Source organism: Carettochelys insculpta, chromosome 1 (assembly GCF_033958435.1).
Source record: "Carettochelys insculpta isolate YL-2023 chromosome 1, ASM3395843v1, whole genome shotgun sequence".
NCBI classification, from domain to species: domain Eukaryota; kingdom Metazoa; phylum Chordata; order Testudines; family Carettochelyidae; genus Carettochelys; species Carettochelys insculpta.
The window spans coordinates 206,049,954-206,072,816 of record NC_134137.1 but is presented as its reverse complement, the minus strand read 5'-3'; the positions used below and the strand labels follow the sequence as shown (position 1 = coordinate 206,072,816).

The 22,863-nt window shown below is 42.3% G+C and overlaps 1 protein-coding gene across 4 annotated transcripts in view; it reads left to right on the top strand.

Annotated features, from left to right (window-relative positions):
* EPHA6 (EPH receptor A6) overlaps nt 1-22,863 on the top strand; it is a 1,072,121-nt gene that overhangs the window by 759,468 nt on the left and 289,790 nt on the right. For all 4 annotated transcript variants that reach the window (XR_012646082.1, XM_074998351.1, XM_074998361.1 and 1 more), the window contains exons 8-9: nt 15,657-15,704; nt 16,120-16,282. Coding sequence is in view for 3 of the 4 variants with exons in the window: in XM_074998351.1 (XP_074854452.1) it covers nt 15,657-15,704; nt 16,120-16,282 (211 nt within the window). In the remaining variant the exon portion in view is untranslated. The remainder of the gene's footprint in view (nt 1-15,656; nt 15,705-16,119; nt 16,283-22,863) is intronic.

The window sequence follows — 22,863 nt, the reverse complement described above, 5'->3', positions numbered from 1 at the left end:
CCTTTTTGTCCGTATGTTTGGGGTTTTAGGACGCAGTGCTAGTTCCATCTAATGAATGTTGTTGGTACTCTATAGTTTTGTGTGATCTTAAATTAAAGGTTTCCAATTTTGATATTTATGATGGAATCCTGACTTTGTTTTGTTCTTTCTCTCTTCTCTGTTTTTATGAGAGTATAATTCACAACTTCTGTGCTTCAGCTGTACTATACTACTGTTCCTAAATAAAATAAATGAAGGGGAAAGAAAGAGAACTCACAATTGCCTATCCATTTGCTTTTTTATTATATTTAGGGAATGGTCAGTGTAGTGTAGTACATTAATCCACCTCTTAAAATGATCACTACATTCATCTCTTGTATCTGGTAATTAATTTTTTCATATTGAATTTTCACAAATAGAACAATGAAATGCAGACACCTATAATAAAATAAAGGCATAAAATTTTAGAAAAGTAGGTCAGGCAACTTTGCAAAAGTGAAGAACTGCAATAAATTAAAATGGCAAAATTACCTCAAGATCTCACAATATGGAGAAATTGAATAAAATGTTAATTTTGCACACAGCAACATGTATCACCTTAATTTCTGAAGCGATAAAACCTCTTAAGTGATGATGTTGACAATGTGTGCTGTAGGACATGTAGACACTATCCACAGCACATTAAGTATGTAAAGTTAACTACCGTTATGTTCACAGCTCATTGAATATAACAGGAACTGTGGTCAGCCCTTTGCTGTTAAATAATCTTGTTTGGTATTTGGCTGATAAAGCAACTAAGGTGACTGGTGGCTTTACACAGAATTCTGTCTGTTGTTTGGCTATATACGTGAACTTTTCGAAGCATAATGTTCAAATTAATAATGTAAACCAGCTGGGCCGATAGCAGTACATGCCCCAGGACCAGGTGTGCAGGTGTGGCTCTGCACCCCTCCCCCCCGAAGGGCTGTGGTCAAGGGCATAAGGGGCATTGCCAAGGGCAGGCAACCCTTAGTGCTGCCCAGATCATTGTACCCCTACACACACCTGCAGCCTTCAGAGCTTCCCCCTGTTGGCAGGCCTGATGCAAAATATAACATAGGTGACTTCTGCCAAGGATAGTACAGTTCTCAGCTGTAGTTTATCTTTTCTGCACTACTAGCCTGATGGCATGTCTCTGAGGGCACACAAATTCTATGGACCCTGGTCCTTAGGGGTAAATTTTAGAATCTATGTCCAGAGGTGATTTGTAGGTAAACTAGCACAGTCTGAGTAAAGATTGATTTGTGCTGCTTATAACTGAGGCAATGCTAATTTGTAGCCAGGAATGGCACCTAACATCACACTGAGGTTCTGCTGTTGCAGTAGGCTGTGATTTAGGCTTGACAAAGTCGTTTATGGTTGGATTGATCAGTGTTGCCAACACTCATTATTTTTATCGTGAATGTCGTGACAACTGCTGTGTTGCTTATAGCTGCAGCTCCTAGGGTCTTGTGAATGTGATTCGTTTAAAGAAAAACATTTTTAGCCCTGCAGAGAAAAGTGCACATCCAGGCTTTACAAACCAGAAGACAGGCAAAAGAACATCAAATGATTTTGGTTTTATTTTTAATCTCAGATTTTTATAAGCCATTCTCAGGATTTGGGGTGCTTGATTCATGCTATTTTGAGATAGGCAAGTTTTCAATTTTTCTAACTTTTGGCCTGTCAAAATTAAGAGCAGGTTTCAAAATGTTGCTTCAAAAGTTTTAGTTAGTAAACATTTTTTAATTAGAAAAGATTAAAAAAACTAGAATATCTTATGGCTGCTGGAGAGGAGGAATTTAATATACAACATTGCGTAGAATTTTCAAGACACATGCCCAACCCCATTTACTGTATTCTGATTGTAGATTTTAGATTGCAGATTGTAGATTTTCCATAACTAATTTAAGAGCGTAGCTTTAACTTTATTCCTCCGTTGATCACCTTGTCAATGTGATTTATAATGCCTTATCTAATGTCTATATAGTCTGTTTTCTTCTTGGTTCTCCGTATTATTTAATTTTTAATAACACATCCTCTCTCACTTTGCCCACATCATTCACTGGGCTGATGAGATTTCAAGCACCTTTTGGAGTCACCCTGCCCCCTTCTCTTTCTATTTTATGCTATCCTGTTCATGGCTCACCTCACTTCACCTCAACCTTTCCTGGTACATAATCCAATTAAAGTGATGTTTGGCTGGATTCTGACCTCTCTGTATTTTCTTTAGATTGGTTAGCCATTCTACCCCTTTCATGTTGACAGCTTTGCTTATCTATGGAAAGAGTGATAAACAGACTGGCAGGCAATCAAAACATAAAAGTACTAAATGGCCAAAGTGGTAAAGCATGCTTCAGTATTTCAGGCACCTATATGGTTATATTTCAGATTAGTGACAGGTATTAGAACAAAACAAAACAAAAATTACACATGTGGTGGCTTATGCCATACAAATTTGCTAGTTTCTTCTCCAGAACAGACACCACAGACATTTTCAGTGTCTGATGACTTCCTGCTTTCTCCTCGTAGACTCTCCAACTAGCTCAAGACTCGTCTGTTTTCGAAGACCTTTTGTACCTGTGAGCATGGTTAAAAGTCTTAACTACAACTATGTCCCTCCCTGGTCTTTTCCATGACATCCCTTTAGATCTTTGACCTCTAATGTTTGTCTTTCTGTGAGCAAGGACCCAAATCCTTATCCCTCCAGACCAAAAATGTGAGCTTACCATTCCCCTGCCATTTACTGTGATTATTCCAGTGCCTCTGATGTTCATCTAGCATCTGCCATATGCACTCTCTCAAGGGACAGTGACTTGTATCCAGTGACCAAGCAACTTTCACAAAGCTTTGTGCATTTATTTTAAGACTAATGCATTACAGAGAAAACCTGTCATAAACCCATAAACAGTCTCCCTGCAAGCTGAGCTTGCTACATGTCAACTAAATTCCAAATGGAGACTCAGGAAGGTTCCTGTCCTTCACATCCTTTGAGCAGGGTGCCTGTTGGTTACATTATCAGGTCAAAAAATCAATCATGTAGCACTTTAAAGACTAACAAAATAATTCATTGGGTGATGAGCTTTGGTGGGGCAGACCACTTCTTCAGGTCTGGAGCTAATGCTGTACTGGAAATGGTATGGTGGTTTTATAAGACAGAGAAACAAAAACCTTGAAATAAAAACTTACAAATCAGATACATAGGACACAAGGCAAGGGAGCAAAGCGGTGGAGGAAGTGAGTCTGCCCAACAAAAGCTAAATTATTTTGTTAGTCTTTGAAGTGCTACATGATTGCTGGTTTGTTTTATCTGGTCAGTTTTTGGATCAAAATGAGGGTCCTCTCCAACAGATTGGACTGGCCTTTGATATCATAAGTTCTTTGTCTCCTGGCCCTCTTGAACTGGGCAGAACCAGCATATGCAGTTCATCCCTAAGGAAGGATCTTCTCAGGAGATATTTCCCTATCTCAAAATGTTTGGTAATTATTATCCCTTCCCTTGTTTCAGTGTTTTATGGCAGTTTGGTATCACTCTCTGAAAATAGTATACAATTCTTAGTGCCAATAATTCCATATAATATTCATAGATGCATAAATATGTTACTAATCCCAGTATCTTTGGCATCTGACACAACTCAGTACAACAGCCTACTGAAATTCCCATGCTTCTAACGTGTCCCATCTGTCACAAGCATGTGCTGTATTTTAAGGCTACGCAAATGTTCCCTTTCCAGGTAGCTAATTAGTATTATCTCCATTTTACAAATGAAGAAACCGAAGAAGAGATGTGAGGTTTCCCCTTTCCCATAGCTGCAGAGATGAAATTAAGAGGTGTTTCTTGCCGCCAAGCTTTAGGTCATGCTTTTTCGTACTGCTGCTTCTCTCAACAGCCAGGCCGAGGCAACCAGAAAGGAGATAACATTGGATTGCTCTGATGAACACAGGAAAGTGTACAATTCTCTGATTTTAAATAGACATCGACATTCCATAAGTGGCAAAACCTGATAATATTATTCTTTGCTAAAACATTGTATTTATTCAGCTCTGACATTGTGACCTGTACTCAGGAGAAAATGCTGCCTGTCCGCCTGCCATTGTCTACAAAACCTCTATTACATTTGAACATTTTTAATCTGGCAGCCCGGGAAACAGGATATACTGAATTAAAGAATTTGCCAGGCCCAGGTGGGCAGGAGGGAGTGTGAGGGGGATGGGGTGGGGTACTTATATGGCACATCCCCCCCCAAGGGCACACATGGTTCCAGACCCCCTACTGCTCATGGACACTGATCCCTAATACTGTGGCAACAGCAGGAAAAAGCCTCAGGAGACACGTCTCTATGGTTCCATTCCTCCACTTTCTGTGCTGCTGGAGCATGGGGCGGCAGGGGTGAAGGAGGAGTGGCACCATGCAAAGCTGCTTACTTTTCTGTACAGTGGATGTTCCTGGTTTAGTGACATCGAGAGTACAAAGGTTCAAGTGTGATGTTTTATGTCTACAATAATAGATGCCTTGATAATGCCTTGAACATACTGATGAGGGACAATGTAAGGGCAAATTTCCGTTTGTGGACACAGTGTTTGCAACTCACATTAGCAAGCCAAACAGCTGACTGCACATTCAAATGGCCAGTTATTGTCTTTGTGAATCCTTTTTGCATGCACAAATTTCAAAGTTTTGAAGGGCAATTTGCAGATCAGCGCTGCCTTGCAAAACCCATGTGCCACTTTGAGGGTATGTCAATGACTCATGATACTCATTGAACTGTGTGCCTTAGGTGTCATTCTTGAAATAATCCATAAGTCATGTAGCACTCTAAAGACTAACAAAATAATTTTATTATTATAATTATTACTAGTAGTCGTAGAATCTCTCCCCCTTCCCCACCCGTGCTGCTTCAGTTCCATGTATCTAATTTGTCAGTTTTTATTTCACTTTTTGGACCTCTCTGCTCCGTAACTGTCAGTCTGGACTGGCAATGCCAGTGATCTGAAGAAGTGGGTCTGTCCCACAAAAGATGATCACCTAATAAATTATTTTGCTAGTCTTTAAAGCCCTACATGACAGCTGGTTTGTTTTGAAATAATCCAGGCAAAGTAATTCAGAGGAGGGAAGTAATTCTTGCACTTTTTTTGGTGTAATTTAAATTTTTAGCCAATTATATCTGTCTGTCTTTTCCTGTTCGAAATTGAAGAGCTGACTGGTTTGATAAGGATGCATTTCTCTCTGTCGTTCTTCTATGAAGGGTGAGAAGACCTGCCAGAAAACAGCAGCAGTGGCAGTGCTCCCCATAGGCTTCCACCTGCTGCTCTGATGGACTGGAATTCTGGCCAATCAGTGCAGCAGAGAGCAGCGCCTGGGAGTCGAGGGAGAGGGTAAAGGGCCATGTGCATCTGGAGAGCTGCCCAGGTTAGCTGCGCCCCCATCATCCAGACCCCATGATCCTCAACTGCTCCTGTGCCCCCTCCCAACCAGACCCCATGCCCCCAGTCTCCTTCTGCTCCCCACTCCCACGCCCACTCCCACCCAGACACCACACCCCAAGCCCACTTCCTGGCAGCCCCCTCCCATCATACAGCAGCCCCAGATCCTAGATGGGCCCACAAAGTGTACTGTTTAAGTTGATGGGAGAGATGTTGCCTTTGTCATGAACTTTAAAAACAACAGTCTTTCTGTTATTGCTATAATCTGATCATGTACCTATTATACCAATGCCAGCACTCCACTTCAACGTCTCGTATTGTGCCATCGGTGCCACTGCATAATTTTTTACACTCAAACCAGAGACCTTCCCAAGAAAACTATGATCTATAAGGCATAACAAGAGCAATTTTCCTTTGGAATTCAGAAAAGTATCTTTGGCCTTGTAAAAAGTCCAGCATGTGCATATTCTATATTCAGGTTTATGTACCATGATGGTGCTAATGAAGGGGCCGATTCTGTAAGGTGCTATAGTTATAGCCCTAATTTACTTCCATGGACATGGTGTTTGCTCTGCTTTTTTTTTTGCTTTTTTTTTTCCATTGTCCTTTGAATTGACAATTACTACTTTTACTAAGTTACTCAGGATATAAAATACGACAGAAAATGCCGTAAAGCTGGTAGATTTACCCAGGGAGCACTCACTCCTTTAATAATTTGTCCTTTCTGGTCACACCACCTTGGGAAGGATATAGTGGAACTGGAGAAGATTAAAAAAAAACCCAACAAAGATAATCAAGATTATGGAACAGCTTTCATATATGAAGGGTCTAAAAAACATAGGGCTGGTAAGCTTAGAAAAGAGATGACTATGGGAAAATCTGATAGAGGTCTGTAAAATCATGAATGGTGTGGTCAAAAATGAATAGAGAATATTGAAACACCTGATGGGATTTATGGACAATGGATTTAATACAAATAAGAGCAAGCACTTTTTCCTGCCATGCACAAGTGCCCTGTGGAACTCATGGCCACAGGATGTTGTGACGTCCATGAGTATAACTGGGTTTTATAACATACGGGTACATTTGTGGATGATGTATCCACTGTTGGGTATTACCCAAGTTGATCAGAGATACACCCCAAGGCCGGGGTCTACATTTTATTTCTGACTGCCAGGTGCAGCAGATGGGGGTTTAACGTTCCATAATTGACTCCCCCTGAAGATCAGGAACCACACCACTTTCAGAGAAAGGAAAGATGGACCATGGTCTTACCCAGTATGGTAGCTCTTATGTTCAGGTGTTCTTAACTGGAGAGAGAGAGAGAACACCCTTAGAAGTAAGAAGAGAAATAAAGGTATCACACATACAGTTGAGAGCATATTTTCTACCTAAGATTTTGGACAGATAATCCTAAACTATTTAGTCAGGTTCAGTAGCGCTGTTGTAATGGCATTAATGGTGTTTGGGTTTAAGTTTGTTTCTTTCTTTCTCATGGAGAGGACCACTCGGAGTCAGACTTCATCTTATTTTTGGTTGTGAGCTAGCATTATGAACTTGTATCATTTACATTGGATTTACCTCTTTAACTCTGACTTCACACTTTTAGCCTGTGTGTTAAGTGGGTCTTTGCCCATGAAAGCTTATGCTCCAAAATATCTGTTAGTCTATAAGGTGCCACAAGACTTCTTGTTGTTCTTTAATTTTGTTTCGGATAAGTACATTAAGTTGATTGAAAACTACAGTGAAGTATCACTGTTAACATGAAGAAATACTATACGTCTCCTATGGTCTCAGATCCATATACAGAAGAGAGACCATTTGCAGAATTTAATGTCTTGGAGCCATTGTGTGCCCTTATCTATTCCTGCAAAAGGGTTTGACATTTTTACAGAATTATTTTCCACTTATGATGGACTCCCCAAAATGTCTGTGAACGTGTGCTCCTCCATGCAAGCCTATGTGTTGTGGAGAGAACAAATAAGGGCACAAAATTTGTTTGATTGCCCTACACACACATGTACTTCAAGCCCTGCAGAAATTCTTGGCAAACTTAATACAAATTGTTACTATGTTATATTGTTGACTGAGCTCCTCAGTGTCCTTATGGACAACTAAAGCTGAAGGAGTCCCTGGCAGCTAGTGCTTCCTGTGTTATCTGGAAAAATCAGACGCCAAAGATGGCCCAGGCCATGGCACCAGCGCCAAGCACACAAACAGTCCCAGCAACTAGCCCCAGTCAAACAAATGGTCACAGACAGACAGACACACTCTGATACAAATACTCACCCCATCAGCTCACAACAGCCCACCCCCACAATGCTACACTTCACTTAGCTCCTCTCAGATGCTTCTCAGGCAAAACTCCACAGTTGGAGGCTTCTCCTTTGTTCGCTGCTCACTCAGTTCTTGCTGGCTGTCTTTTGTCTAATATGACTCTCACAAAAACAGTTTTTAATGCTTCTGGTTCCTATCTCATGTCTAGCCTATTATTTTAGTGTATAAGATATAAACATTCATAAAAGCAGGGTACTTATATGTTCAGTGATGGGGCAGGGAAGGATCATAATTTTCTTGGGCAGTGTCCAGATTGTCTGGAACTGTTGGCATAAGATTTGCAAATTGAGCAATGCATTTGCATCTCTTTTGTCACCAGTTCTGTGGGAGAGGATTTTCTGACATTTGGCCTGTCCTCAGAGGGCCCAATGTCAGAAAAATGCGCTCTGTTGAGACATCCCTTCTTCCTCGTGGAATGAGGTGTACAGGGATGTCAACAGAACACGCCTGATCGGCAGATCCCTTCCGAGAGATCTGCAGTCTGGATGCATGCTCTCTCAAGAAAACTTCTGTTTTGTCAACAGAAGCCTGCAGTCTAGACCTGGGTGTTACATCTACACTGGAGAGTTTTGCAAAAAAAAATAAAATAAAATAATCGGGGTTTAGTAGACAAAACTCGCAGAACATCTACACACAAAACGCGTTTTGTCAACAGAAACTGTCAACAAAAAAGCTGTATAGATACTCTGGAGGGCCCTTTTGTTGACAGAGTGGATCAAAAGATCAACCTGCTTTTCTGTGTGAATGCAATCTGGCAAGAGTTTTGTCAGGCATCTCTTCCAAGAGTAACATCTCTTGACAGTTGCTTCTAGGGTGGATGTAGCTGAGGTGTCCAACCTGCAGCCTGCAGGCCAGAATCCAGCCCATGGAGCCTTTTTATCTGGACCACACCACTGGCAGCGCCACAATTTTTCTGGCACAGCTCACACACGTTGCCGCTTTTGCCAGCACAGCTCACACAGTCCCCGGCTCCGGCCAGTGTGGTTCCTGCCAGTGCAGATTGTGTGGATCCTGGCTTGGGCACCAATGCAGAGTCTGCTCCAGCCCCAGCTCCCACAGCTCCTGAGGTGGCAGCAGCTCTGGTAAGTCGCTGCATTCAGTTTGTGCTGAGGGCGCCTAATTCTGGGGGAAAAAGGAGGGCGTTTATTTAGAGGGAGGGCTGGGGGTGCCTGGCTCTGGGGTATGGGAGTGGGGATTGATTTAAAGCAAGGAAGGAGCCTGGCACTGGGGGATGGTGCAGGGGTTGCACTAAAGCAGGAAGCTGGGGTGCGTGTCTGTGAGGGATGGGAGGCTCGTGACCAGTGGGAGCATGGCCAGCTGGGAGCTGCAAACAGGGTTGTTAACAGGGGAGTTTTCCTGGGAGAGAAGGTGAACCACACTGAATTAGGTGAGAGGTGTTGGGTGTATTTGTTTCCTAGGCTGTTTGGTTGTTTGACTTTGAATTTTAGTTACTAATTGATCTCAGTTACTTGTGGGTCAGTTTCATTGCTAGGCTAATTGTTTGAATTTTAATTTTAGTTTGCTAGGCTCATTGTCTGCTTGAATTTGAATTCTAGTTAGTGTGGGAGCTAGTGTGTCCCTCCCACTATGACTTACCAGGAGTAGGAAGGACCAAAGGAAAGAAGGCTTAACAAGCAAGAGGCTACCGACCAGCAGGAGTGTGACCAGCTGCGAGCTGCTAACAGGGGAGTTTGCATGGGAGAGAAGGTGAACCCCACTGAATCAGCCCTGATATCTTCTGAGCTACTTATCTGAAGAAAGGAAAAAAAAGTGGAGAGTGACAAGTCTACTGACAAGTCAGCTGTTGTGACCTGCACTGCATATGCTGTGTTTGTTTTCCTCCTGAGAGACAGAAGGGATTTTGTATGTACCAAGTGCAATCTGTAGCCATCTCGGAAGAAAAGGTTAGAGGACTTGAGGTGCAAATATCAACCCTTTGGTCCACCAGAGAAGGTGAAGACTTCCTTGATAAAAGGCATCATTTAGTTCTGCAGGCACAGCAAGCTGAGCTACTGATGAGGGCAGTAGAAACCAAGGAAGAAAACTGGAAGCATGCAACCTCCAGGAGACAAAAATCAATTCAGTTATCTCCAAGTCCTGTAGAGGTAAGCAACTGCTTTCAAGCTCTCTGCATGGGTGATATAGTGGAGAATGCTTTGTCAGAGACCTCTCAGAAAAGGGATCAGAAGAAGACCCCACTAGCTGGAAGGCATGGGATGTGTAGTCCTTGGGATGTCAGTTCTACAACCACCACCCCCAAGAGAAGAAGATGGGTGGTGGTGGCTGGGGACTCCCTCCTAAGAGGGACTGAGTCATCCATCTGCCATCCAGGCCTGGAATCTTGGGAAGTTTGCTGCTTACCAGGAGCTAGAATCCAGGATGTGACAGAAAAACTTCCAGAAATCATCAAATCTGCAGATTATTACCCCTTCCTACATCTCTCTGTGAGAACCAATGACACAGCAAAGAACAACCTTGAGCAGATCACTGCAGATTATGTAACTCTGGGAAGGGAGATTAAAGAATATTGATCGCAAGGGGTATTCTCATTCATCCTCTCTGTTGAAGGAAGGGGTCCAGGTAGAGATTGTAAAATCATGGAAGTAAATGTGTGGTTTTTCAGCTGGTGTTGGAGAGAGGGATTTGGTTTCTTTGACCATGTGATTCTGTTTCGAGAGCAAGGAAGTGACGGGATCCAACTAACGAAGACAAGAAAGAGCACCTTTGCAGGGAAGCTTGCAAACCTAGTGAGGAGGGTGTTAAACCAAGCTCTGATATAAGTGGGGAAGGAAGAAGGTACAACAAAGGAGGACTACTCATTCGCAAGGAGAAAGTAGTCCAATGAGCTTATTATCAAAGGTGTTTGTACACGAATGCAAGAAGCCTTGGAAATAAACAGGAGGAATTAGAGGCCCTGGCACAGTCAAAGAAGTATGAGGTGATTGGAATAAAGAAAACTTGGTGGGATGACTCACATAACTGGAGCACTGGCATGGAAGGGTATAGATCATTCAGGAAGGTCAGGCAAGGGAAAAAAGGAGGGGGAGTTGCGATTTATGTGAGAGAACAATATGATTGTTCGGCGCTACAGTTTATGGAGGGAGAAGAGACAGTTGAGTGTCTTTGGGTTAAATTAAAGCAGAAGCAACAGAGACTGTGTAGTGTTTGGTGTCTGCTGTAGGCCACCAGACCAAGTAGATGAGGTAGACAAGAATTTCTTCAGTCAACTAAGAGAAGCTTCCAAATCATAGGTCCTGGTTCTCATGCGAGACTTTAATCACCCAGACATTTGTTGAGAGACCAATACAGCAGCATGCAAACAATCCAAGATGCTTTTGGAGAATGTTTGGAATAACTTCCTGGTGCAAGTGCTAAAGGAACTGACTAGGGGCTGTGCACAGCTTGACCGGCTGCTCACAAACAGGGAAGAACCAGTAGGAGAAATAGAAATGGGTGGCAACCTGGGCTGCAGTGATCATGAGATGGTAGATTTCAGGATTCTGACAAAAGGAAGAAAAGTGAGCAGTAAAATAGAGACCTTTGATTTCAGAAGAGCAGACTTCGACTCCCTGAGAGAACTGATGGGCAGGATCCCCTGGGAACCTAATATGGAGGGGAAAGGAGTTCAGGAGAACTGGCAGTATTTTAAAGAGGTCCTATGGAAAGCACAGGAACAAACCATCCCAATGCGCAGTAAGAAAAGCAAATATAATAGGCAACCAGCTTGGCTTACAAGGGAAATCCTTGGTGAGCTTAAACTCAAAAAGGATGCATATAAGCAGTGGAAATTTGGACAGATTTGTAAGGAGGAGTATAATATACGGCTGGAGAATGGTAATCAGGAAAATGAAAGCACAATTGGAACTGCCGCTAGCAAGGAATGAGAAGAGCAACAAGAAGGGCTTCTACAGGTATGTTAACAATATGAGGGTTATCGGGGAGGTGTGAGGCCATTACTGGATGAGGGAGGTAACCTGGTGACAGATGATATGGGAAAGGCTAAAATACTCAATGCTTTTTTTGCCTTAGTCTTCACGGACAAGGTCAGCTCCCCAGCTATGACACTAGGCAATGTAGTATGGGCAGGAAGTGGGCAGCTGTCGGTGGGGAAAGAATACGTTAAGAGCTATTTAGAAAAGCTAGACGCACACAAATCCATGGGTCCAGATGTAATGCATCCAAGGGTACTGAGGGATTTGGCAGATATTATTGCAGAGCCTTTGGCTGCGATCTTTGAAAACTTGTGGAGATCAGGAGAGGTCCCGGATGATTGGAAAACAGCAATCATCTTTGAAAAAGGAAAGAAGGATAGTCCAGGGATCTATAGACTGGTCAGCCTCACCTCTGTCGCCAGAAAAATCATGGCGGGAATACTCAAGGAATCCATTTTAGAGCACTTGGAAGAGGGGAAAGTGATCAAGAGCAGTCAACATGGATTCACCAAAGGCAAGTCATGCCTGACCGATCTGATTAGCTTCTATGATGAGGTAACTGGCTCTGTGGACACGGGGAAGTCAATGGATGTGACATACCTTGTCTTTAGCAAAGCTTTTGATACCGTCTCCCACAATATTCTTGCCCATAAATTAAGGAAGTATGGATTGGATACATGGACTGTAAAATGGATAGAAAACTGGCTTGATAGATGGCCCCAACAGGTAGTGGTCAATGCTCGGTGTCTGGTTGGTGGTTGGTTTCAAGTGGAGTGCCCCAAGGATCAGTTTGAGGGCCAGTACTGTTCAACATCTTTATTAATGACCTCGATGAGGGATGGATTGCACCCTCAGCAAATTTGCAGATGACACTGAGGTAGGGAGTCAGGTAGATACATTGGAGGGTAGGGATGGGGTCTGGAGTGACCTAGATACATTGGAGGATTGAGCCGAAAGAAATCTGATGAGGTTCAACAAGGAGAAGTTCAGAGTCCTACACTTGGGACTGACTGACTAAGTAGCAATGCATCAGAAAAGGACCTGGGGATTACAGTGGATGAGGTGCTGGATATGAATCAACAGGGTGCCCTTGTAACCAAGAAGGCTAATGGAATATTGGATGCATTAGGAGAAGCATTTCCAGCAGATCTAGAGAAGTTATTATTTCCCTCTACTCAGCTCCGGTGAGGCCACATCTGAAGTATTTCCTCCAGTTCTGGGTCCCCCAGTATAGAAAGGATGTGGACTCATTGGAGAGGGTTCAGTGGAGGGCAATGAAAATGATTAGGGGTCTGGAGCACATGACCTATGAGGAGAGGCTGAGAGATTTGGGTTTATTTAGTTTGCAGAAGAGAAGACTAGGGGTGATTTGATAGCAGCCTTCAACTTTTTGAAAGGCGACTCTAAAGAAGATGGAGAGAGAGAGACTGTTCTTGATGGTGACAGATGACAGAACAAGGAGCAATGGTCTGTAGTTACAGAAGGAGAAGAGTAGGTTGGACATTAGGAAAACTATTTCACCAGGAGGGTGGTGAAGGACTGGAATGTGTTACCAAGAGAGGTGGTGGAATCTTGGCCCGACATAGTCATGGCTGGGATGATGTAGATGGCGTTGATCCTGCTTTAGGCAGTAAGCTGGACTAGATGACCTCCTGAGGTGCCGTCTAGCCCTTGAATTCTATGATTCTATGAATTGGTTTAAAGTGGGGAGATTGGGAGTGCCTGGCTGTGGGGTATGGGTGGGGGAATTGGTTTAATGTGGGGAACTAGGAGTACCTGGCTCTGTGGGAGGAAGGATTGAGCTAAAGCAAGGGGAATGGGGGTGCCTAGCTCTGGAAAGGGGAGCCTGCATTGGAGATTTGTATGTCTGATAATTGTGGGTACTGTGGTTCATACATATATATTTTTAAAAAAAAAAAGCTGTACTTTATTTAAAAGGTTGAGAAACACTGGAGTAGAACTCAGTTTAATTGGTTTAATGGCTAGCTGGTGGGAGCTGGCATTAAACCAATTAAATTGGGTCCAATTCTTTCAGCATGATGTTTGGGGGCAGTTTGGGCCTGTGGAGGGGTTAAGGCTGGAGGTGGTTTGGGGTTATGAAGGGTCTCAGGCTGGGAGCAGGGGGCTGTTTTGGGACTATTTTATGTTCAGCCCATGGAACATATAAAAATTGCTGTGTGCCCCCCATGTAAAAGGTTGGATACCCCTAGTATTGACATAGCATTACAAACCTGAAAACTGGCCCATTTCACCAGAGGAAAATCAGATTTATTTCTCAGCTATGTATTCTTTTCCAATTAAAGTGAGCCAGTTCTCAAAAAAAAAAAGAAAAAAAAAAGACTCTGTTCAGTAGTTCTAAAAATCAAAATTAGAATGCTTGCTTTTCCTAAAGGGAAAATAACCAGTTTTATCAAGCTTCACAGAAACTGGAAGTTTAAGGGTCACAAAATTGACCAAAACAAAATGGTTAAAATTTGTTTGAGATTTAGCAGAATCCTTTTGCCTTTTGGTACTGTACAATACCATTCTATCACTTTTTAATATTCTGTTTGTTTTATCTCTTCTCCCTCCGTGTCTGCATTTGTGTTTTAAAAGTTACATATTTTTTATGTTATTGGTTGTTATTTCAAAATTTAATTGACTGCTTTAAATTAGTAGCAACTTGATGACTTTCTCATAATACCATTTTTCAAATTATCTCCAAGATTTGAACAGTGGACACTGGTTGTCATAATCTTAATTTTTCGTAGGTATTTCCCCAAACCCCAAATATCAACCCTTAACTGTGTGAAATCTTTATGTGGTTTAGTTAGATGATTTTGCTATATTCAAGCCACGGAAACATTAATTTGCCTCCTGCCATGTGCTAAATTCCTCTGTAGTGTAACTCCATTGAACTCAGTTGAGGTTCTGTCAAGGATGAATCCAGGTTAGTATGTTTGCCATCTTGTTTCATGTAAAAGAATATGTACATTCTTCAAATAGTAAATTTCTGCAATATAAATCTAAACTGCTTTTTCCCTGCTGTATCCTCTCCATATTAACAAGCTATGAACAATTTTTGAATAAATTAATGTACCACAAAGCATATCAGTGCATGATAGTGTACATTTGTGATGCCCTGTGGCTCTTCTGGTTCAGCTTAAATTGTAAAAGAAATATTCTTTAACACAAATAGAATGACCGGAGGGCATTGTGTAAAATATGGCAGCTTATTGAATCATGGTATATCAGTAAGTAATAAAATCATTTTCTGCACTATGACACCTTCACTGTGTCCTAAAAACATGGAATTGTCAACAACACCTGCTGAGTGCAAAATTATAGGTTGAAGCTCTCCCATCCAGCACCCTTGGGACTGACCAGTGCCATATGAGAGAACTTGCTGAGCCACGGGAAGTCAGTGTTGTCCAGTACATTACCTGCACTTCTACTGCTTATTGGGCTCTTAGAAGACATTTGGGGGAAACTACAGTTAAATAGCACAGAACACAGAGATCCAGGACAGGTGTCTGTAAACAAACTTTATGGGGCCACAGGAAACGTGGCCACATCCATGATAAGTGGTTGTCCAGCTAACTAAAATCATGCTGGATTAGGAATGTTGCCTGACGAGAGAGTTCCAAATTAGAGAGGTTCAGCTTGTACGTGTTACTGAATTCGTGCAGTCATCTGAAAAGTGAACTTCTCTTCTAAAGACTTGATCGTGAGAAGTGCTGAGCTCCCTGTGACTTTGGAAGGAGTTGGGGATTTTCAATAACCCTCACAATCAGCTGGAAAATGGGAATTCTACAAAGAATGTTTTTTTTCATTATCGTGTGCCAGGGAATGTATGTACAATCACATTACAGCTACCTGGATATAAAAATTAAGTTCAAGAACAGCAAAGAAGCACTTGAACCATGTTAAAAGTTTTCAGACTAAAAAAAAAAAAAAAAGTTAATATATATTTTCTTTTACCTACAGGCCTACCCACGGATAGCGCCGGCATTTTGGCACTACCTGCGGGTAGAAGTGAGTAGCGGGTATTTGAATACTCCCACATATTTATACTTTGCTAATACTTACTGAACTTCTAATTTGTCCATTCTGCAAAATAGGTTGCTGCCATTTCAGCTGCCATCTTCTGTGAGGGTCTTGTACTAATTTCTGTATTGACTACAGTATAATTACTAACCCAAATCACAAACATACAAGGTGTGTTGTATTAAAGAGTAGGCAAGATTTCTTAAAACATTTCTGATCCAAAGTCATGTCATACATTGTGATGATAGCATAATATCATAGAATTAAAATTCATACCTGCACCCTATTCTATGAACAAGTTTTATATCATCAGAAAGAAGCAGAGTTTTCTAAATGGACTGTTGTTATTACAAAGTTTGCACAATTCAACTTGATATAATTTCTCCCCTCTTTTGTCCCTCAGGAGCATGAGCAGCTCAGCTATTCCTCCACAAGGTCCAAGGCTCCAAGTGTTATCATCACAGGTCTCAAGCCAGCCACCAAGTATATATTTCATATCAGAGTCAGGACTGCAGCTGGATACAGCGGCTTTAGCCAGAAGTTTGAGTTTGAAACTGGAGATGAAAGTAAGTCTTATGGAAGGGACAAAAGTGGCTGCAGTAGAAATTGTGTCAAATTCTAAGTCAGTCAGACATTGGGAGTGGGAATGAGCTGAATATTCACCACACGCTCAACACAGAGTGTCCATTAGGCTAATCAAAAACAAAAACAAAAGCTTTCTCACCCATTCCCTTTTGAGGGTATCCTTTATGCTGCTCTGAGGAACAACAAAAGAAAAATCAAACTGAGATGAACACTGGAGGGTTTTTTTTCTATCAAGATTTCCTCACCTCATCCCCTTTCTTTCCCTAGAGACCTTTTCCTTTTAATCCTCCTGAAAAATAGATCTTCTAAACCCACAAAGCATGGATGCCAGCAGTGTGGTCCTGGACATTCATGCAAGACCTTAGAACCTGATATACTCTCACAAGGAGCCTTTCATCAGTTGACGTTCAGTACTCGCATTATCTAAAAACAATGGAATGGAAACAATTATGTATATTTCCAATCAAACAGTAAATCTGCTAACTACCTAAGTGAGAGGCAAGCACAAAAGATAGCCTCAAAAAGATCTGTGAACAACTTCTGTACTGAAGACTCAAGTCCCCATTAAAATCCCAGTTAGGATGATTGAAAATATTTTAGCATAGATACCACATTCAAAAACACTCATTAGAGAAATTACATTAATTGACCGCTTATCCATACTATGTCTCATTAAGATGTTAATATTCATGCCACTTAAGCAGAAGTACAGAGCCAAGTCTTCTTGTAAATGTATAACTTCTCAAAATAAACTTCAAAGATAAATAAGAAATTATAGAAGTCTTATAAATAGAATCATATAATACTGCTGACAAAATTTAATTTAATGTATTTAACATAAATATGTTAAATTAATTCAGAAAATATCGGTTTTATCACAAGGTGAAATCCATGAATTCTAATTCTGTACTATTTTGGCAAAGTGATTTTGCTGCTAATATGTACTATGAATCCTTAATGAAGTGTCCGTACAAAGGCCATGTCTACACGAGCAGCTTTTCCCAGCAACACTGGGCTATTGTTGGGACAAACCCCAGAGCATCTACATGCAAAATGTGTTTTGTCAACCGTTTGTCAACAAAACCCAGCACATCCACTGGCAGCTCTATACCTCTCCCCATTTAGGTATAACGCCTCTCTCGACAGTGTTCTGTCAACAAAACAACCACGTAGATGCTCCAGGGCCCTTTTGTCAACAGACGTGGCCTCCACTTCACCAGGAAGTCCTGTTTGCAGAGCTTCCAGTCATTCTGGTCAAGAGGGGGCCGGACAGTCTGGCTGCTTTCTGTCAACAGAGCGGATTGCTCTTTCGGTCTGCTTTTATGTGGAGACTCAATCTGTAGACAGAAGTTTTAATTGGAAAGTGCTTCTGACTGTGACTTCTGTCAACAGAGGCTTCTCTTGTAGACATGGCCAAACTGTTTACCAGTCAAAATTATGGGACTATTGGGAATTCAGAAGACAAGAATATAAAGAATTAGTTATTAAAATGCAAAATCAAATTAAAATTGTCTCTTCAGACAATAGTTCCTACATAAGATTTTAGGTGACCATTCAGACAGCCCCTGACACCGCACTAATAAACTTGGAGTAAAAATATCAAAAGTGCCCTTAAGCCTTTTACTCTAAAATACCATTTTCAAAAATAACCTAGGGCCAGATTTTTAAAGGTATCTAACTACCTTAAAAGACAAATAGTTGATTAGTGTGGTTTTCAAAAATTCTGCGTACTTCCAAAATTTTTGTTTGAGATTTTTGAAGTGAAACACTTCAACTTTCGAATTTCACATCACTTTCATTAAAAAATATGAAACACGTACTTTGCTTTTCTTCATTTGACCACTGAAAAATAGAAATACAAACTATATGAGTAACCAATGTACTTGAGTTATTTTTGAAAATGTGTCTCAGGCTCCTAACTCATTTTAAAAAAGCTTATGCTTGGAACTTTAGCTGAAACAGTATAGGCTCATGCATTCACAAGCAGACAGCAGTAGTGTCATAAGCCTAGGTGTGGTACATACATTCACTCTGGACAGACAACCTCACCCCAAGTGTCTGAGTTCTGCAGCAGTTCAAACTCCTATAAGGGCTATCACCTGTGATGATGCTCTTTGGAGTTGTTTGTGGGGACCGAATCTGAACCTCTATTTCTAGAACCATGAGACCCTGCTCCTTGAAATAAAGGACTAAGTGTAAATCAGATCACAAATAAAGAAAAGGAAGAAAGTTCTTTTTACATATGTGTACCAAGGGGTTGTGATTAGAAGTTTTCTCATTCTGAAATTTATGTTAGGTGAAGTACAGAAAACATCTTTGTAATTTGGGGTGTTAGGCTTGCTATATGAAAGAAATCATTGACATGAGCATTGTTTTAAGTTTTGTGATTAATAATGTCATTAAATATTCCTAGTGTATTGCTCTCTCACATTTCATTGCAAACCAAATATTAAAGACCCGCTTCATCAGATGCATCAGATGAAGCAGGTCTTTGCCCACAAAAGCTTATGCTCCAAAATATCTGTTAGTCTATAAGCTGCCATAAGACTTCTTGTTGTTCTCAAAGCTACAGACTAACATGGCTACCTCTCTGATACAAATATTAAAGCACACCTTTCTCACATTTTTGGTAAGTCTGGGCTGAGTTTTCAGTCAATCTGGGCTCATTAATGGTTTCAGGTGGAAATGGTTGGGAAGTCAGTTGTTTTGACCTGTAGTTAGCATGTTACTGTTTCACCTGGGTTATATTAAAAATTATTTGATTTACTCAAATGCCTAACTCAATGCAAAATGGAATTGTGTGTGATCTACATGAATTAAAATTAAAGGTCTTTCCTGATTCAGAGAAAACAAAAATTCATTATTTTTTCTGAGTCTCCCTGACACACCTTAAGAATCAGAGTTCAGGTGATATATTCAATAGACCTAATACTAATGACTTGATCCTCCACAAGAATTGCATTTTGAATACTGGATTGTCTAGACACGGGCAAACATGAAATAGGTATTCAATATATTGCCAGGTTGCAGTAAGTTAGTTTAAAATGATTAGTGCCCCATAGATGAAAACATGGGGACTCATTACATTTCAGTAGGAATTCCAAGCAATGCAATTTTGTGGCCAAAGCTATTTGCAACTACATTTTAATTTAGTTAACAGATTAAGTACTTTGTAATGAGCTAAATAATGTATGCAAATAACTGCAGTTGTAAAAAGAGAAGGCAAGATGAAAACTGGACTCAGTATCACCCATTATGTGTTAAGTGTTTCCACATGTGATTGTGGCAAACAGCAGATTGACTTTAGCTCTTCCACTAGAGTTCAAAACCCGTGGAAGAAAAACTAAAAGGATGAATCAATATCTGGAGACTAAAAAGGGATTGATGTCCTGTCATCAGTAGAAGTTTGAGGGCTGCTCTCCACATCTTTAATAGTTCCTGCAGTCTGAGGGGTGTCAAAAGATTTAAGTGTGGATGGCATTTCCTAAACTTTAAGGCTATTTTCGATATAACTGGTGTTTTGTTGACAAAATGGGGGGAACATGCAGATTCCCAAAGCATTCTGTCAACAGTAAATAAACAGAATGCAGTACTTTTGTTAACACCATTCTGCCTTTCCCCCATAAGGCAGAACGCCTCTATTGATAGGTACAGAAAGCCAGTCTGGACATTCTGGGGGGCGGGCCTCTGTTTACAGATGGGCTTCCAGGTCTCTGGGCAGTCCTGTCTGCTGTGCTTCTGGTTGGCCATTTTGTCAAGAGAGCAGCTGGGCAGTCCAGCTGTCCTTTGTTGACAGAGCAGATTGCTTTTACGATCTGCTTTGCAGTCTGTCCATGATCTATTGACAGAAGTTTTGGCAGAAGACAACAAAAACTTCTGTTGACAAATTGCTGTAACCTAGACATAGTCTTAGACAAGTACATTTAGCACATAGCAACAAGTACATAGCAATTGTTGCCTGACGTTTCTGTGTGATGATACACGCAATAGCCTGCTCATCCTGTATAGACAGCTGACAACCTGTGATTAGTTCTCTGTAGTTAACCCCAGTTTAAATAAAAAGTAAACCAAAACCCCTCTATAATACAGGTACAGTAAACCCTTGAGTTACAGTAAACCCTTGAGTTACACGGGGGTTGCATTCCTGCAACCCCCACGTAACTCAAATTTTCGCCCAAATCAAGGACAGCTGAGAACCAGGCTGCAGCCTGGTTCCCAGCTCCCCTGGGCTTTCAGGAGCCAGGAAACTGTTCAGTTTCCTGGCTCCCAGTATGTCAGGGAGCTCGGAACCAGGAGGCAGCCTGGTTCCAGTCTCCCCACAGCTTGCAGGATGCAGGAAACTGACCAGCTCAGGGCTGGTCAGTTTCCCCATCCCAACAGCTCAGGGGAGCTGGGAACCAGGCTGCTGCTTTGTTTCCAGCCTCCCCACCACTTGCAGGAACTGGGAAGCTGACCATCAAATGCCTGGTCAGTTTCCCAGGTCCCACCAGCACAGGGGAGCCAGGAACTAGGCTGCCACTTGATTCCCAGCTCCCAGCCGCTTGTGGGACCTGGGAAACTGACCAGATCTGTTGACAGAGTCATTCTGTCTCATGGGGAAATGGCAGAATGCTGTCAACAAAAGTGCTGTGTTCAGCTGATTTACTGTTGTCAGGCAGCCATGTGGCTGGGGGAAGGGAGGGAGAAAGCTCCAGCAGTGAGGCTGCTAGTCTCCGTGCCCCCAGCCAGGGACTCGACAGCTGGCTCTGCTCCAGCTGCAGGGCTGTGGGGTCTCTCCCCACCCCTGCCAGCAGTGCCCCCTACAACCCATCCGTGTTGTTGAATGCGTGTATGCCTGTGGATCAGTGTAACACATTCTGCTAAATTTCATTTTCTTGTATGTTGAATCCACATCTGCTTTGGATAGTACTTCCTTCAGGGAAAGGACTATTTATTTTGTGTGTTTGTACAGAACCCACCATCTGGGCCTGGAACCTGTGGCATTTCAGTACGATCAGAACTATTTATGGGTAATAATAATATATATTTACCTATCCCTTCAGTAGAAGTGAAGAAAAATTGTAACAGGATGAGTAATCTAGAATATGAATAATGTGATATATTTCAAGAGAGAAAATTGTTTGAAAGCTCATTGGATGAAATTTAATAAAACATTTTAAGATAAACATATTTAATTGATAAAGCAAGCATAAAAATGTCTCCTCAGTATAAAATGGGCTGTGATGTTTTTGTAATTGTTATAAGTACAATTGAAAAATTTACTTTGATGTTGAGTTTTGGTCTCAGATAAGGAATAAAAACTGTAGTATTATATTTAAATATTTCAAATATTCCATGGTTTACAGAAAGTGATTTCACAAGGGTTTAGATATGAATGATAATAAATAATAAAGATTTTAAACTCTGGACTATCAGAAACAAGGTAGATACATATAGCCATAGCAAGCCTTTTTTTGCTCTATTAGTCATTAAAGAGAGAAGGACTTTGTCAAACCTGCCAATTTTTATGTCACTGGGATTTGCTAATGTAACAACAATATAATATAATTAAGCACTATCTGAAGAAAATGGAGGCTAAAATATAGGTCTCATGAGTAAAATGAAACCTGGTGACTTACTCTAGAGAAAGTATTATGAATGTAAGTGTAGAGGCCCGTGCTACGATAGCGCCCCTTGCTGGGCGGCACGGGCTACCACAGCTTTCCCACAGTCCTAATGGACCCTGGGCTCTGGCTCCTTTAAGGGACAGGCTGGCGGTCGGCCCCAGCTGGGGAGGCTGCCTCTGGCCTGGGCGGGACGGCCCCGAAGGCTCACCCTTCCCTCAAGGCAAGGCAGCAGGCAGCCTGCAAGTAGTTCAGATGGCCCCGGCCCTTGCGGCAGGGCAGGGCGACAGGTAAGGCTGCAATGTTTGGGGAAAAAGCCAGCCCTCAGTTGAGGGCAGGGCAGCACTTACAGCGTTTGGGGAAAAGCCCAGCCCTCAGTTCAGGGCAGGGCAGCAGTTACAGTGTTTGCAGGGAAAAAGCCCAGCCCTCAGTTCAGGGTGGGACAGCAGTTACAGCAGAGTTTGGCTTTCCCTGAGGTGGGGTTGGCTTAGCCCGGCGAGGGTTGACCCCGCCAGGGAGGGGGTAGGGAGCTGCAGGCCCTCCCACTCCACTGCGACGTGACCCGGCCCGGGGCCCTGTGGATCGCTTACACCTGCCCGTGGCAGTGGGGATCCAGGCCGCAACACACTGCCATGGGTTCTGGTGAAGCGTTCCCTGGGCCACTTCCTACCTCCACCTCCATCTGGGTAGGGTCCCAGTCAGCCTGGTCAGCAGGTCCCAGCAGGTAGATCCCCTCCAAGTCGTCTGCCTTTGGGGGCTCCGGCCAGTCTGACATCTCTACATCATTGGGGTAGTCTGGCGGGGGCAGCACAGTGGGTCCAAGGCAATCGGGGGCTTCTGCACTGCAGGGGTCCAGTGGAACTCCGGGGTCAGCCACTTCCGGGACCTTTGGGTGGCTAGGCCCAGGCCGTCTGTTTGGGCCTGGCAGGCCCTCCGGGGAGGGGGCTCTCCACTGGCGT